Source organism: Uloborus diversus, chromosome 6 (assembly GCF_026930045.1).
Source record: "Uloborus diversus isolate 005 chromosome 6, Udiv.v.3.1, whole genome shotgun sequence".
Classification (NCBI taxonomy): domain Eukaryota; kingdom Metazoa; phylum Arthropoda; class Arachnida; order Araneae; family Uloboridae; genus Uloborus; species Uloborus diversus.
The window spans coordinates 7,033,354-7,048,202 of record NC_072736.1 but is presented as its reverse complement, the minus strand read 5'-3'; the positions used below and the strand labels follow the sequence as shown (position 1 = coordinate 7,048,202).

The window sequence follows — 14,849 nt, the reverse complement described above, 5'->3', positions numbered from 1 at the left end:
AAAATGAAACATGGGTATTATTGTTGCAACACCTGACGTTGTGTTGGGTGGGAAGGGACATTAAATTATTATTGTGTTCACGTCACCTTCTTTATTTTGATCACCAGCTCCTGATAGGGCGGGAAATAAAGCCAAATAAAACGTAAATCATTTTTTTAAATGAAAGACCGTTTTTCGAAGCTGTTCTCGTACGTAGTTTACAGTTTCTAAACTAGTATGAAGCTTTCTTATTATCTTAACTATTACTTTGTGAATAAAGGTAGTTAAATATCGTAATTTTTTTTTCTCCAGAAAGGTAAATTAAATTTGATTCGTTGAAATATTTCCTACTAAACCCAGGACAAATACAATAAACATTGCTCAAATTTGACTGTTTACTAATGCTTTTTATTTCGGTATTTTTCGGTTTTTTGAGCAATCACGATTGCTTATTGCTTTCATTTGACTGTTTTTGACGTTCCTTTGATTTTTCCCACCGCCACCCTCTGCACCATCACCGTGGACAGGCGGGCTCCTCACGCTGCTGCTCCTATAGCGAAAGCCGTCTCCAGGTTGCATCCATGTCCTACACACACGCGCCTACATACACAACTACACACACACACACACATACATACAGACACTTACACATATACACACACAAAACCCTACACACACACACACACAAAACTACCCACACTTTCATGCCTGCACACAGACACAAACACACATGCCTACACACACATACCCCATACACACCAACCCACATACCCCCCCCCCCCCCCACAATCGTGATTGCGAAAAACATAATTTGAATTCAAGATGTCAAAATTCAAATTAATGTTTTTTATTTAATTGTTGAGAGGGTTTATTTTTTGATTACTAATTTAGTGCTTCATTTTAGATGTAGGAATTATTCTTTTACCTTTAAAAATACGGACGGCGTATTGAGTGACGTCACTCGGCGAGAAGGCAGCTAGAAATTTCAGAATAGTCATTTGATCAATACCTGGCCATTATTTACCCTTTTCCCAAGGTCTTTTAAGTGACGTACTTGTGTTTAAAGTCGAAAGTTGTCTTTTTGACTTGTTCTTTTTTATTATTTTTCATAGAAACCACACGTGAATGTTCCAATTTTGTATGCAAACAGCATATAAAACTAACAAAATGCAATTGTGAGAGCTGCAATAACTGTTTAACAATTCCAACGAGTTGTGTTATTGACTAAATTAGCATTTATATGTATATATTAAAAAATAATAATAATATTTTGTATATTCGTGAAATTCCCAAATTAAATGTCATTATCATTTGTTACATCATTGTGATCGTATTCGTTATAATTGTGTGCGTCTGTTCTTTCAATTGCATCTTTGCTCCTTCTTCAACATTACTAGACATTGTATTAAATAGGAAAATCTTTTAAAGCACGGTTGGGGTACGGAGTACGCCACCCGTGTTCTTATGTTACTTCAAACGATCCGTGTGCTTAAAGGTTAAAATTCGGAAATCAATCTAAACTGACTAAACTGAAATTACTTTTAGATGACTAAACATGAGTGAATATAAGCAGACACACTGATTTAAAAAAAAAAATCATCTATTTCCTCGTAAAATCAAGTATATTTGCGAGAAAGTTTCCTGAATGGGGTCGTTTCCAAACTTTTAAACGTTTTTTTTTCTGAAAGAGCATCTTAAAAACATAGGATCTGACCATTTTTTAAATAATTTGTTTAAGTTTAATATTAAAAAAAAAAATTCTTAAATCGGCGCGCTTTCAATGTTTATGCTTCTGTCCGATGACATCACAAATGATGAAATGCCATTCTTTGTTGCCATTCACAAAACAAAATATTTATTTCGCATCTTTACTCACGTGTATTGGCAACGATATGGTTGATAGCAAGCGTAGAACGCAATTTTAATTCGCTTCTTGATTATGATAACGTGGAATCGCGGCAGAAAGATACGGCAAAATGCATCATTTGTGACGTCATCAAGACCGCGCCTTGTTTCAAAAATCGGACATTTGAAAAAATTAATTAAAAAATAACTGTTTGGAAAATGAAAGTATTTTCTGGGTCTATGTTATTATTATTATAATAATTATTCTTCTTATTTTTTTTTTTTTTTTTTTTTGCTTATTCTATCGATTTCAGCGACAAAAAGTACTACTTTTGACTGAAGGAAACAATCCCATTGCTACAAGTTACACTAATACAAGTTGCCTTTTTCAGTGTTGTGAAAAATATTTTTTAGCTATCAGTTTAAAGATTGGCTGAGCGTGTTAACAAGTGTATCGGCTTCAGTTCGATTACGTTCCGTCCAGACTGACTAAGCTCTCAATGAGAGCGAAAAGGTTACTGGATAGCTGCAGCTTTGCAAATCAAGAGTTGCATGCAACGGAGATGCTAGGTTCTTACTTGCAATTCTGTCTTAACTTTAGCCATGACTGCATCAGTGCTTCTGAAGCTTTCTTGGTAACTTAGGAAGGTTCTAATCAATTAAATTAGGCCGACTCAATTTCTCTTGAAGTTGCCCAAGACGTAACTGGCTTTACTCGGGGAGATTTCCGAGTTCTTCAAAGATAATTTTTGAAAGGTTACTGACATTTAGCGGGAAACGTTCTTGTTTTTCGTAAGATATGTTACTGGCAGAAATTAAGCACATCAGCAGCCCATTATTTTCCAGGAACGTTTCTGAACCGTACAAGTTTACAGTGCAAGGTAACTCAAATGCAAATAATCTAAATTGATTAAGGAGTCTAAGGATCTTTAACCTTCAAAATTTTCGATTAGAAATTTATTTTAACATCAGTTGTTTAAGCTTCTTTTTCTCGGGTGACGTTTTCTTCGGTTTTCTCGTTTTGCGCGCATGATATATCTCAGAAAGTTTCTTATATATTTCCGCAAAACTTTTCATACATATTTGTCTGGTATATATTTATGATCTGAACCTAAATTTTAACTAAAAATGAAAGTTAATATTTAAAAAAAAATATTTTTGCCCAAAATTTTGGAAATTTTTGATATTGACTTATAAAATTTCAAAACAAAAAAATAGTAAATAAATAAATAAATTAAAAATAATAAACAAATTTAGGTTCAGGTCATAAATATAAACCAGATAAACATACATTAAAAGTTTTACGGAAATATATAAGAAGCTTTCTGAGATATATGCGCGCAAAACGAGAAAACCGGCGTAACCGGTACCTGAGAAAAAGATGCTTAAACAGCTGCTGTTAACATAAATCTCTTAGGCGAGAGGTTACGCATTTTTAGGATAACTTGAAAAGTTTTTTGTGTATGGTAATAAATAAGGTATCAAATTGTTCAGAATTAAAATATGCGTAGCATATATTTTTTTCCGGAAAGTCGAAGATTTTGAAGGCTAAAAGTCCTTAGACCCTTTAAATTTAAAACGAGTTTTTACTGGACAAAACTCTTTAAAACATGAAAATACTTGAATCATGCGGGCCATCTTTGCCTCCGCAGTATTGTCCATTTTTAAAGTTTCTAAACTGTACTACTTTTCTGCCGCGGGAGGGTAAAGGGCAGTAAATGCAGATTTTTCTGTTCCTTTTGCATTTTTGTCATCTACTGTACGTTAGCTTTTTTGTACAAGCATTCTTATTTGGTTTCCGCTGAAAAAAAGGTGCGAAAAAAGTCTAATTCTAACATTTCCTTATTGTTAGCATTGAATCCAACATACATTTCTTCAAATATCTCAAAAACTGATTTCTGCAGATACTACTGCTTAATTGCCCGCAGTTTTAACACAGCATTGTTTAATGAATAAAAAAACCAAATAATATTAGCTCAAGAATTTAAAAACTATTACGATTTGTTGAAAACTCTGCTTTGATTAGGTATGTCGATTTTCTCTTTCAGTATTTCTGTACAAACGTACGTTTTTTTTTAAATTCTTAACGCATTTCCTATTCGTTTCAGGTACTTCGCCATTACTCACCCCTTGGTATACTCAGTGAAACGCAGCAGGCGATTGGCTAAAATCATGATTGCAGTTGTGTGGTCAGTAAGTGGCGCAATCACGTGTCCACCCATATTTGGATGGCACGATCGTAGCCAATCACAAAACGACACGAAATGCGTGTACATCGGCAATGTGGGATATGTCGTTTTTTCTGCATTAGGTAAGTAAAGGAACGAAGCAAAGTTTAACAAGTTACACGTTCGAAATTCTTATATTTTTAAAAAAGAATTGATACCCTAAAACCTTAAGATTTTTTTTTCAGTTTTTATATTCAAAATATTAAAATCAAGACCTTCCAAGTGACACCAAATTCATATTTCTATGTAAATGAAAAATAATTCAATTTAGATATTAATGGGGCAGAAATGCATTAAAATGTACGTAGAGTTTTACATAGTTTTACAGTCGATTTCATATTTTGTGCTCTGTTTTCCAGAAAAATACTTTTCATATTACTTTGAAATTTTCAATAAATTTTATTTCTACGTACATGATAACACTAAAGTGAATATTTTGCTTTAAGACTTTATACTAAAAAGCTGTTTTTATAATCGAAAACGGTCTTAATGTATTTTAAACGTGACTATTGATAAAAAAAAAATTATAAATTTTATGAAATAAACAAATTTGCCTTAAAATTTCACTTTGGTATGCCCTTAGATATATCGTAAAAAACAGTGTGAAAATTATGAACTTCAATCATTTAAACTTTTTGAGAGAAAGGTACACAAAGTTTGGCAATTAAACAATACACGTATTCAGGGTACCGCTTTCCCTAAATAAAAATCATTTTTGATGTTATGTTTTCTAACTGCAAAAAAAAAATCCCTTATCTTGCGTTTAATTTCCTCCTTTTATGTACAGGTTCTTTTTACATCCCTGCCATTATCATGGTGTACGTGTACTGGCGCATTTTTGCGGTGGCGCGCAAGAGACAGGCTGTTCTGATGCAACAGGGGGACGACAACAAAGAGAACCACGGCTCTGACAGCAATTCTTCCACGCTGGGGGACATGTCCATGCACAATGCTGATCACCAACGCATTCTCAAAGTGCCAGAAGACGGGGTGCAGACCGAAGAAAATGCTATGCAAATGTCACAGGTGAGCGTTTAAAGTTTTTTTTGGTTTTTAATTCCTTGGATTTCAAATGTACTACGTTTGTGGATGTTTCAAATATGTATCATTATCCTCCTTGATGGATGGTTGAAATATGTGTCATTATCCTCCTTGATGGATGGTTCAATATGTATCATTATCCACCTTGATGAATGGTTCAAATATGTATCATTATCCTCCTTGATGGATGGTTCAAATATGTATCATTATCCTCCTTGGTGGATGGTTCAAATATGTATCATTATCCTCCTTGATGGACAACTTAATGAAACACAAACCTGCCTCACTTGTAATACTAGTTGATAGTACCTTTAAAAGGTTAAAAAGGAAGCAGTGGTTTAGGTGTTGAGTATAAATGCTGTAAAACAAACTTCTAATTTCTATAATACACAGGATAAATGGTTTTTACCACCTACTTTTTAAAGCAACAAATAATATTGGCCTTTGTAAGCGGTATTGATTAAAAGCAAAATATCATGATTACGCAAAAAAAGCAATATATGTGTTTTCATCTATAAGCTAATTTTTTGGTCTAAAAGGACCTTTACCCAATCCTGAATCGGCAATTAATGGTATTGGCGTAATCTAAATGTTGGTACCTTGTCTATAATTTAAAGCAATGTATTGACTGTTATATAAATTACAGGTACTATATAAATTCTGTCAGGTCTTATGATCCCGATTATACAGTAGTACACATCACTGTTTCGGTGTTACATTGATGCATTTGTGAAAAAGTGTAATTTTAGAGGAGAACTAAATGTACAAAATTATTTTTATTTTATTCCTTTCCTCATACAAGGAAACATAATTGAGTTGCTGCCCAGGTAGCAAAAAATTGAAAAACAAATCTGTCATTGTTCCTCCAAATGAGGTAACCACGTTTGGAGCCAGTGACGACAATAACTCATTTTCAATTAATTTTTAAGTTACGTCAATGTTCCACCTGAACAGCAATATGTGTATGTATTTTAATTCCAATACATAAACCTACAGTTGAGTGTAGTACTCATAGTATTTTATCATAACATTTTTTCTAACTTCAAATTTTTATTTCTATTCAATTGATCCCTAATCTGATTTTACATAATCAAGTCGCGATCTTCTATTATTTGTTATTTCATGCAACCAAAATTGCAGTATTTTTTTACATTTCAAAAGCACAAACAATTGACCTTTCTGCAAATTTCTAAAGCTTTTGTTATGATTTCCGCCTCAAAAAGGACTCCTAGGAGACTTAAAATAGTTGTTTACGTGATTGTTTTGCGTTTTATAGGCAGTTTGCTTAATACCTGAGCGTAAGGATGTTTTTTTTTAACTGATTTTTATTTTTATAATTTTCGAACTTGAAGTTTGAATTCCGTTTTTATTTGAAGCACGGTACTTCCTTTTTAAAATGAGGTATAACGAAACTGCATTCGCTAACTTTTAAACAGAATTTGTCATGATAATTAGCGGTTGTTAAAAGGGCACACGGTAAAAATAGTTCTCATTAGACTCCCTCTTTAAGCGCAGTCGTACTTCGAGTTTCATCATTTGAGTAAAGAATACACTCCGACGATCTGGTATCACTTAAACGTTTAAGCCATTGAAACATTTTACTATATCTCACAAATCCTGGCTATGATTTTAATACATTACTTGGAAATTTAACAGTCAATCCATTCACATTTATTTACACAGTTATTGACACATTTTTAAATAATATTATACTACTAATCTCTGAAATATATCGCCAGCTCAGTCATTTCCAGCCGAGTACTGCAGTTTCGTGCTTATTAGCACTCATCAGCCCGGCATAGGAAAGTGACTGAGCTGGAGATGGAAAACCATTCTTGTATTTCTGCTTTAGCCCTGGCTAATGGGCGGTAATTTACTGAATATACTAATCTCTGTACAAACATATATAGAATCAACATTAAGTGAAAAATGTCTATTTGTTCATTACTTTTGTTGAAGTACATCAGTAAAATATCAAATACCGAAGAAAACGCCAGCTTTGCACTTATTGCATGACATTACACAGCAGAAATTTCTGCCGTAACACAATCATAAATTAGATGTTATTGGGAAAAGAACATATATTCAGATGCGTTCTATTGTTATGTTAATGCTTTTTTCCCCTCATTTTGATGCAATTTAAAATGTAATTACTTTATATATGTATTTATTTTTGTAGACACCTTTATTTGTTGTTGTTGAAGTAAATTGAATGTATTTAAAGGCGTTCAATGAGATAATTCTGCATTCTAAAACGTAAATATATTTAAACATCGATCGCTGAAACTCTAGGTGCAATGTCTAATTCTACGTAATTTGATTCTCGGGCGAGAAAAATGTTTTGTAGGTTACGTGTACCCACATATTTCAGGTTCGTTATAGCTGCAATTTTGGGCAATGTCGAGCGTTTATGAGGGTGATAAAACACAATATCCATTGTATTTGCGCTTAGCAGTTTTGTTTAAGCAATGCTACAGGTTCATTAACTTCCTTGTCGTCAATTTATTGCTAGACGATTTTGTCTGATGGGCTTTTGGTGTTAGATCTCTCTCTCTCTCTCTCAAATCCTTCACAAAAATAGTTTAAAATAGTAAATGTTGAAAATACAAGCGTAACGTATACTTCTATGTAGTTGGGGTTTTGTCTTTCTTGTGAGAAGATCTTTTGTAGGTCACCCAGTGCACATATCTTCTGTATCTATAAAGCTGCAATTATGTGCAATGTCGAACGTTCACAAGAATGGTATAAGATGACAAGGCACTGCATTTTCTCTCATTAGTTTTGTTCACGCAATACTTTATATATATATATATATATATATATAGGTACATACTATATTAACGTACTTGTACACCACTTTCTTTTTTTATGATTTTGAAAGCTGAACATGGCTTTAATTATTTTTTAAGTTACCATCCATAGGCTCGTTTACTTTAAGGACAATGTTGATTTTTTCAGGAGCATGTATAAAAATAGAGGAGGATGAAAAGTTATTTTTAAGCATTAAAAAATTATTTGATCGTTACAATAAATTTTTGGAGCCTCAAATTGAAATAATATTAAACTTAAGGGGAGTCGGTATCCCCTATACCGTCAATGTTAATTTGCACAGGTTCATGTACCTTTTTCTGAAAATCAAGATCAGAGATGACATTTATTTTGATATGTTTAAAAACTTCGTTATCTACGACAACGAAAGCCATGCGATTGTAGTTAGAAGAAAAATACAATGTATTTTTATATCGCTCAACATCGTGAAACTATATCCTTAACCAACATTTCCCTAACAGATATTATGGTCGCTGTATTCCAATCCCGCATTCTCTTCAGGTTTAATTCTTTTGTAAATTTTCATATGCAGTTACAAGGGCATAGTACAACAGGCCATACGTTGCATTTATGCTTAGTTCCATTCATGCAAGAATGTGCACAAATACTTTTTTTTTTTTTTTTTTGCTGTGACGAATATAAATTAGAAGTTGTCATTACTATATTCTTTTTCAAAAAGAACTTCTGAAAGGATTTTCAATTAAATGTGTTTTAAAGATTCTCTAACTAAACCATCAAAAGTCATGTCCTACGTTAATATTCAAAATGAAAGTTTTACGAACAGACTACAGTGGATTCTCCACTGTCTGAACTCTCTAATGTGAACACCCCGATATTCTGAACACATTTTGATGGCCGCCGGGAGTACATCTGCATTGATTCCGACTCCCTGTCTAATAAACACCCCCATATTCTGAAGACTTATGTTCAGTCCCATGAGTGTTCAGAACAGAGAGTCTACTGTAGTCATTCTGATTTTGTCTCACATTTTTTACCATAGCATAAGTAAGTAAATAACTGATGCTGCTACTGTCTTTTCACTTTAAATACGGTATGTTGTTTTGATTGCATAACTGTGTGTGTGTGAGTCTGTATGTGTGTGTGTGTGCGTGTGTGTGCGTGCGCATTAACTTCATCTTCTCTGGAAGAAAAGGAGACCAAATAATGCTTTATTTAGGGTATTTGCACAGCATACCACTTATTTTTAGTAAGAACGTATTAACAGTAAAGCAAAACTTTTATAAATTAATGCCGACTTAACTGCAACTACAGTGATGGGAAACATAATTGTAATGTAAATTCATCGCAGTGGTTACATACATTTTCTTTTATGTCATCTATGTTTTTACTAATAATAAAGCTGAAAGTCTGTACGTCTAGATCTCTGTCTGATACGTGCAGAGCGCCTAGACCGTTGGGCAGATTTTCAAGATATTTGGCCCAAAACTAGTTCGTAGCATAGTGGTGAGCACCTCAAAGCGATTTTTCGAAAATTCAATTTTGTTCTTTTTCTATTCCAATTTTAAGAATATTTTACCGAACGAATTACCATAACATTTACGAGTAAATTACCATAACATAGACGAGCGAATTACCATAACATAGACGAGCGAATTATCATAACATAGACGAGCAAATCAACATAATATCTGCGAAAAATTCATCATCCATTATTTGTAAAAATTCATGCGAACCAAATGACCTTTTAATTTTCTACTACGGGAAAAGCCGTGCGGGTACCACTAGTAGTTCTATAAAAAGGTTCTGTTAAGCATATTTTAATTTCAATGTCTGTACCTTTTTCTACATACAGTTCCTTAACGTGCTATCTTAATCCTTGCAATGCTCTACTTAAAGATTCCAATTATGATATTTCCATTTCTTTCAAAGTTAGTTCTTTCCTTCGCCTCAGTAGTCATTTTCACTGCATTTTTACTGCCATCTTATTCCTACTTCTTATATTGCCGCAGTGTTTATTCTCGTCTACAATCTTTTTTCAAACTGTTCTTTTCTTGTCCCTCGGCATTTCCTTTTTTCGAATTCTTTTCCGATATTGCGTTTTTTTCTTTTTTCTTTCTTTGCTTAATTCTCTTATTGCCTCACATGTGCTTTTTTATTATTGTTTACCAGTTCAGTTACATTTATGTTTTGTTGCCTTCTTACCGCAGTTGTTTTTTGGGTTTTGTAGTTCCCTCCCCCACCCCCTTCTTCGCCGTGTCTTTTGAGTAACATTGAGTTAATTACCTTTCTAGGTATTTCCAATGTTCACGGAGTAAATGGGCTGTGGTTTGCTATATTTTTATTCCTCTTCATGTACGTTTCCTTCTAATACAAAAGTTTTCGTTTAACTATTATTTATGTTATTTCAGTTCAGTTTTGATGCAGAAATGTTTTTTGCAATGATGTTTTTTACCTCCATTAAGATTTTCTGATTTAACTTTTAAAATCAAAATGAAAAGGAATTCTAAAAGCAATACAAATGCATAGAGCAACATGGACTTCAACTGTTTTGCACGTTCTTAAACTATCGCGTAGGGTGCCTACCTAAGGGGAGGGGGGTCATGGCGCAGACTGCGACATTGAAATTTTTAATAGGGGTTGTTTTGAGGGGTATTATTCTCTTTTTGTTTGACTATTGCTCTTTGGGGGGGGGGAGTCGAAATATTTAGGGGAGGGATGCGTCCTTGCTCTTGGGGAGGTGGGCACTCCTGACGTAGCAGTTATTACATATTCAATGTGATCTAAAAATAACCGAACATTTTAGTGATAGAATAAAATAAGAGTAGTAATATCTCCTAATATTAAAAAAAAGTCAGGTTTCAAAGAAATTCTGGAAGGAAGTCTGTGGTGGGCCTGCTTCCAGGAGACCCCATACCACCTAGAGCCATGAAATTTTGTACAAAATTACTATGACCCCGGTGGTTTGCACGGGGGGTTTATTTTTAGATTTCGAATTAGTTTTTTTTTTTTTTTGTAATTATTTTTTAAGCTAAATTTCGCGTAGATTGCCTACTAAAGGAGTGAAAAATTACTTGCACATATTAATATTATATATCGTTGGAAAGGGTAGAATTTTTCGCATTCTACGTAATTTCTTTCAATGCTCTAACGTAAGTACGGCGGGAGTTATTTGCGTTTTTAGCTCGTTTTTTTTAAGGCTTAGCTGAAATGTAGGCACTACTTTCTTCATTAAATCTATCAGTAAAAAGTGAAGGAATTGTCCTACAGTTTTCTTTTTGACACGACTGGAAAGAGAGGCTTTTTTACTCCAGATCTAATTGACCTGTGGTTGGAAAAATAAGCTTCTTTTTCCAAAGGAAAATAAAATTACAATCTTTTTTAATCAAATTCGGAAGATCTCATCTTCATTCAAATTACTGATGTTTTATTTGGCGTTGCCATAGTTACGTCTTTTAGATTCGTTTAATTCTTCTTTCTTATTCACAAATTTTAAGGGTTTCGATTTTAACGGAAAATCTTAGGCTCAACTCAATTCAAGCCCCGAGCTAAAAAGCAAAATATATTACTAGAGACCACGAATATGAAAGCGACAATCTGTTTCTTTCTAATTGACGATTTAAATCTTTGGGTATCAAATAAGATTGCAATGCAAAATAAGATTGCAATGCAATCTTCGGGGGTTGGTGAGTGGCAGCGAGCACGGGGCGGAGCCCCGTACTGTTTTAAAAACTAGTATTAATTCAAAATGGGATCTATTTAACTCAATGCAATGTTTTTAATGGTCGACCAGTTTTTCCATAGTTTTTTTTTTTTAATTCGGTTTTTGAGGATGTCGTCTTGTGACCTGTGTCACGCTGCTTGAATGGGTGGAACATCATCGTAAAAAGCTCCTTTCAATGCAATTTTCAGTTTGGTGAGAGAGAATAGATTTATTTCCTCGATCACTCTCCGTATTTGACTGAAATATCACTGTGTGACTGTTTTCTGTTCCTAAAACTGAAACAGTAATGAAAGGACATTAATACGACGATGTTCCACCCATTCGAGCATCTGATTGTTTTATTTATTTTTCACCTGTTTTTGTTCTTAGCGACATTTTTGGGATGCTCAGGATTTTTTCTTTTGTTTGACTTATAGTTAGGGCGCATAAGCGCGGCTCATTTGATAAAATTAAATGTAGATTTGTCATTAATTATGAAATATTCTACGCTGCAAATTGGGATCAATCAACACAAAGGATTTAACAACACATTTTACTCTAATAAGTTAAAATAGTTACAATTCAATGGAATTCAAATATTTAAATAAACGGCTCACCTGTAAAACAAAATGTTAACAACGAAAACTTAACAAAGATAAAAGTTAACTCATCTAGAAGGACAATCTCTATATCAGAAAGATTTAAATGTACCAGCGTGTAAAGATGTATTCTTTAAAATGTTACTCTAAACTCTAATTCAGATATTAGATAAAAATCCTTATACATATAATGGGGTCGTTTCCAAAATTTTAAAAGTATTTTTTTCTGAAAGGGCATGCTTAAAAATATAGGATATGACCATTTTTTAAATAATTTCTTTAAGTTTAATATTTTTAAAAAATTACTTAAATGGGTGCGCTTTCATTGTTTGCACTTCTGTCGTGTGACATCACAAATGATGAAATGCCATTCAATGTTGCCATTCACAGAACAAAATATTTAATTCACATCTTTACGCACGTGTATTGGGAACGATATGGTTGCGCAAGCGTAGAGCGCAATTTTAATTCGCTGCTTGATTATCATAACGTGGAAACGCGGTGCAAAGATGCGGCAAAGTGCATCATTTGTGACGTCATCAGGACCACGCCTCGTTTGAAAAATCGGACATTTTAAAAAATTAATTAAAAAAAACTGTTGGGAAAATGAAAATATTTTCTGGCTCTATGTTTTTTTTTTTTTTTTTTTTGCTCATTCTATCCATTTCAATGACTAAAAGTAGTACTTTTGACTGAAAGAAACCACTCAATTGCGAATGATCGAGTAATGCTGCCGTCATCAACAAAGAAACTTGCACCACGGCATGATAATTCGATAATATTTTTTTAATAATATTTGACACGCAAGGAAATGCTTTATTTTGACAGGGCTGAACTGGATCCGGAAAGTTCACTGTTTTTCTGGTAAGTCTTATTTTACGATAATAAAGAAACGTAAAAATTGTCAACAATGAGCGCTATCAACTGGATTTAAGGGTTAATAAAATGGAGTTAGGGTTAAAATTTCAACTATCAAACTATCACCAAACAGGCAATGGCTTTTTTAAAATATTCAACCGTCTATCCTTGACGGGCGATTTTCGAGTCAGTTGTAATAATAACTAGTCCTATTACTAAGTGACGGTAATTTTTAAAAATTGAGATGGAGTTTTAATGGAAAGCAAAAGAGAGATTTCAGTGCACAGGAAAAAAAAATCCCTTATTCGACTTTTAACTTGATGATGCCTCACTTCTGAAGTCGAGGAGAAAATAGTTTTCGCCAAATCAATTTCCTTCCTAATTCAATAATATAGCATTTAGGGTGAGTCTTTAGCCTGAAGCAACAGTACTGGCTCTCATATTTCTGATGCTTTAATAATATTTCAATTTTTCCTTGAATTTCTTCACTAATAGAACTATAATAAACAACGCATACCATGCGTAAGAACTATGATATATATATATATATATTTAATAGTACTATAAAATTTGAACAAGAAAAAACTTAAAATTGAATACAAATCCCAAAACATTTAACTTATTGCAACGTTTTTAATGGTCAACCAATTTATTCAAATTTTTAAAACTGTTTGTAACTAATATGAATAAATTTATTAATTTAAATTATTTGAATTGTCCAGGTTTAAAATGCAGTTTAAGTTTATATATATATATATATATATATATATATATATATATATATACATACTAGCTGTACCCGACGCGCGTTGCTACGCCAACAAAAAAAATACATCATTATACTGATTTTCATGACAATCGGTTGAACGGGGCAGAAGTTGCTACTCTGCAGTGCCACCTGGTGGCGAGTGGCTTCAATGAGCATATTATGCACCTTCTCCGTGGAAAAATACATATATATAGCAATTTTCATAATAATCGGTCCAGGTATCAAGTGAAGCCGTGACTATCCTCAAATTTTGTACTCGCGCAGTTTGCAAGATCAATCAATCGCTAAAAATATCAAATAGAAAAAGTTTTAAATCCCCCCGTTGCATGAAAAGCCATAAAACAATAAAGAAGGAATTTATTTGTTCAAACTCAAGAAAAATGGCAACAGCTAACTTCTTATCAATGAGATCTTTCACGCGAATTAATTTCTGCAGCCGATAATTTTATTCGTATTTATCCAATGGATTGTGACTTAAATTGGAATAAAAAAGGAACTATCGATCGGATTTTTTTCGAGCTGGTCTATAAACATTCCCAGTACTAAAAATAACAAACGGTGAAAGTTTTAGCCAAATCTGCCGGGTAGTTTTTGAGTTCATGGATGACATACAGACAAACATTCATATATATATATATATATATATATATATATATATATATATATATATATATATATATATATATATATATATATATATATATATATATATATATATATATATATATATATATTTAAAAATGGGAAGTATTATCGTTTTCTCAACAGTAAGTGAAATAAATTTATGTTAACAAGTTTCAACTTTTTTTAATCAATAATGTTAAACAAACGCTAAAAGCAATCACTTTGCTTAAATGTATGTACCCCTCAAAGTACTGTAGATTCCATTGTTTCTCATCATGGAAGCTGTGGGTAGCGTGTTCGGTGCAATAAAACATTTGTAATTAATTTTTGATTTAATTTCACTTGAATTTTAGAAGAAACTTAAGCTTATAATTTGACAAAAAGTCATGAATGCTAAATTATACTTCTCCAATCTG

The 14,849-nt window shown here is 32.9% G+C and overlaps 1 protein-coding gene across 1 annotated transcript in view; it reads left to right on the top strand.

The window, feature by feature from the left end:
- Positions 1–14,849, top strand: part of LOC129223924 (probable G-protein coupled receptor No18) — a 35,782-nt gene that overhangs the window by 15,738 nt on the left and 5,195 nt on the right. The window contains exons 2-3 of the mRNA XM_054858304.1: positions 3,933–4,135; positions 4,840–5,078. Of these exons, the coding sequence (XP_054714279.1) occupies positions 3,933–4,135; positions 4,840–5,078 (442 nt within the window). The remainder of the gene's footprint in view (positions 1–3,932; positions 4,136–4,839; positions 5,079–14,849) is intronic.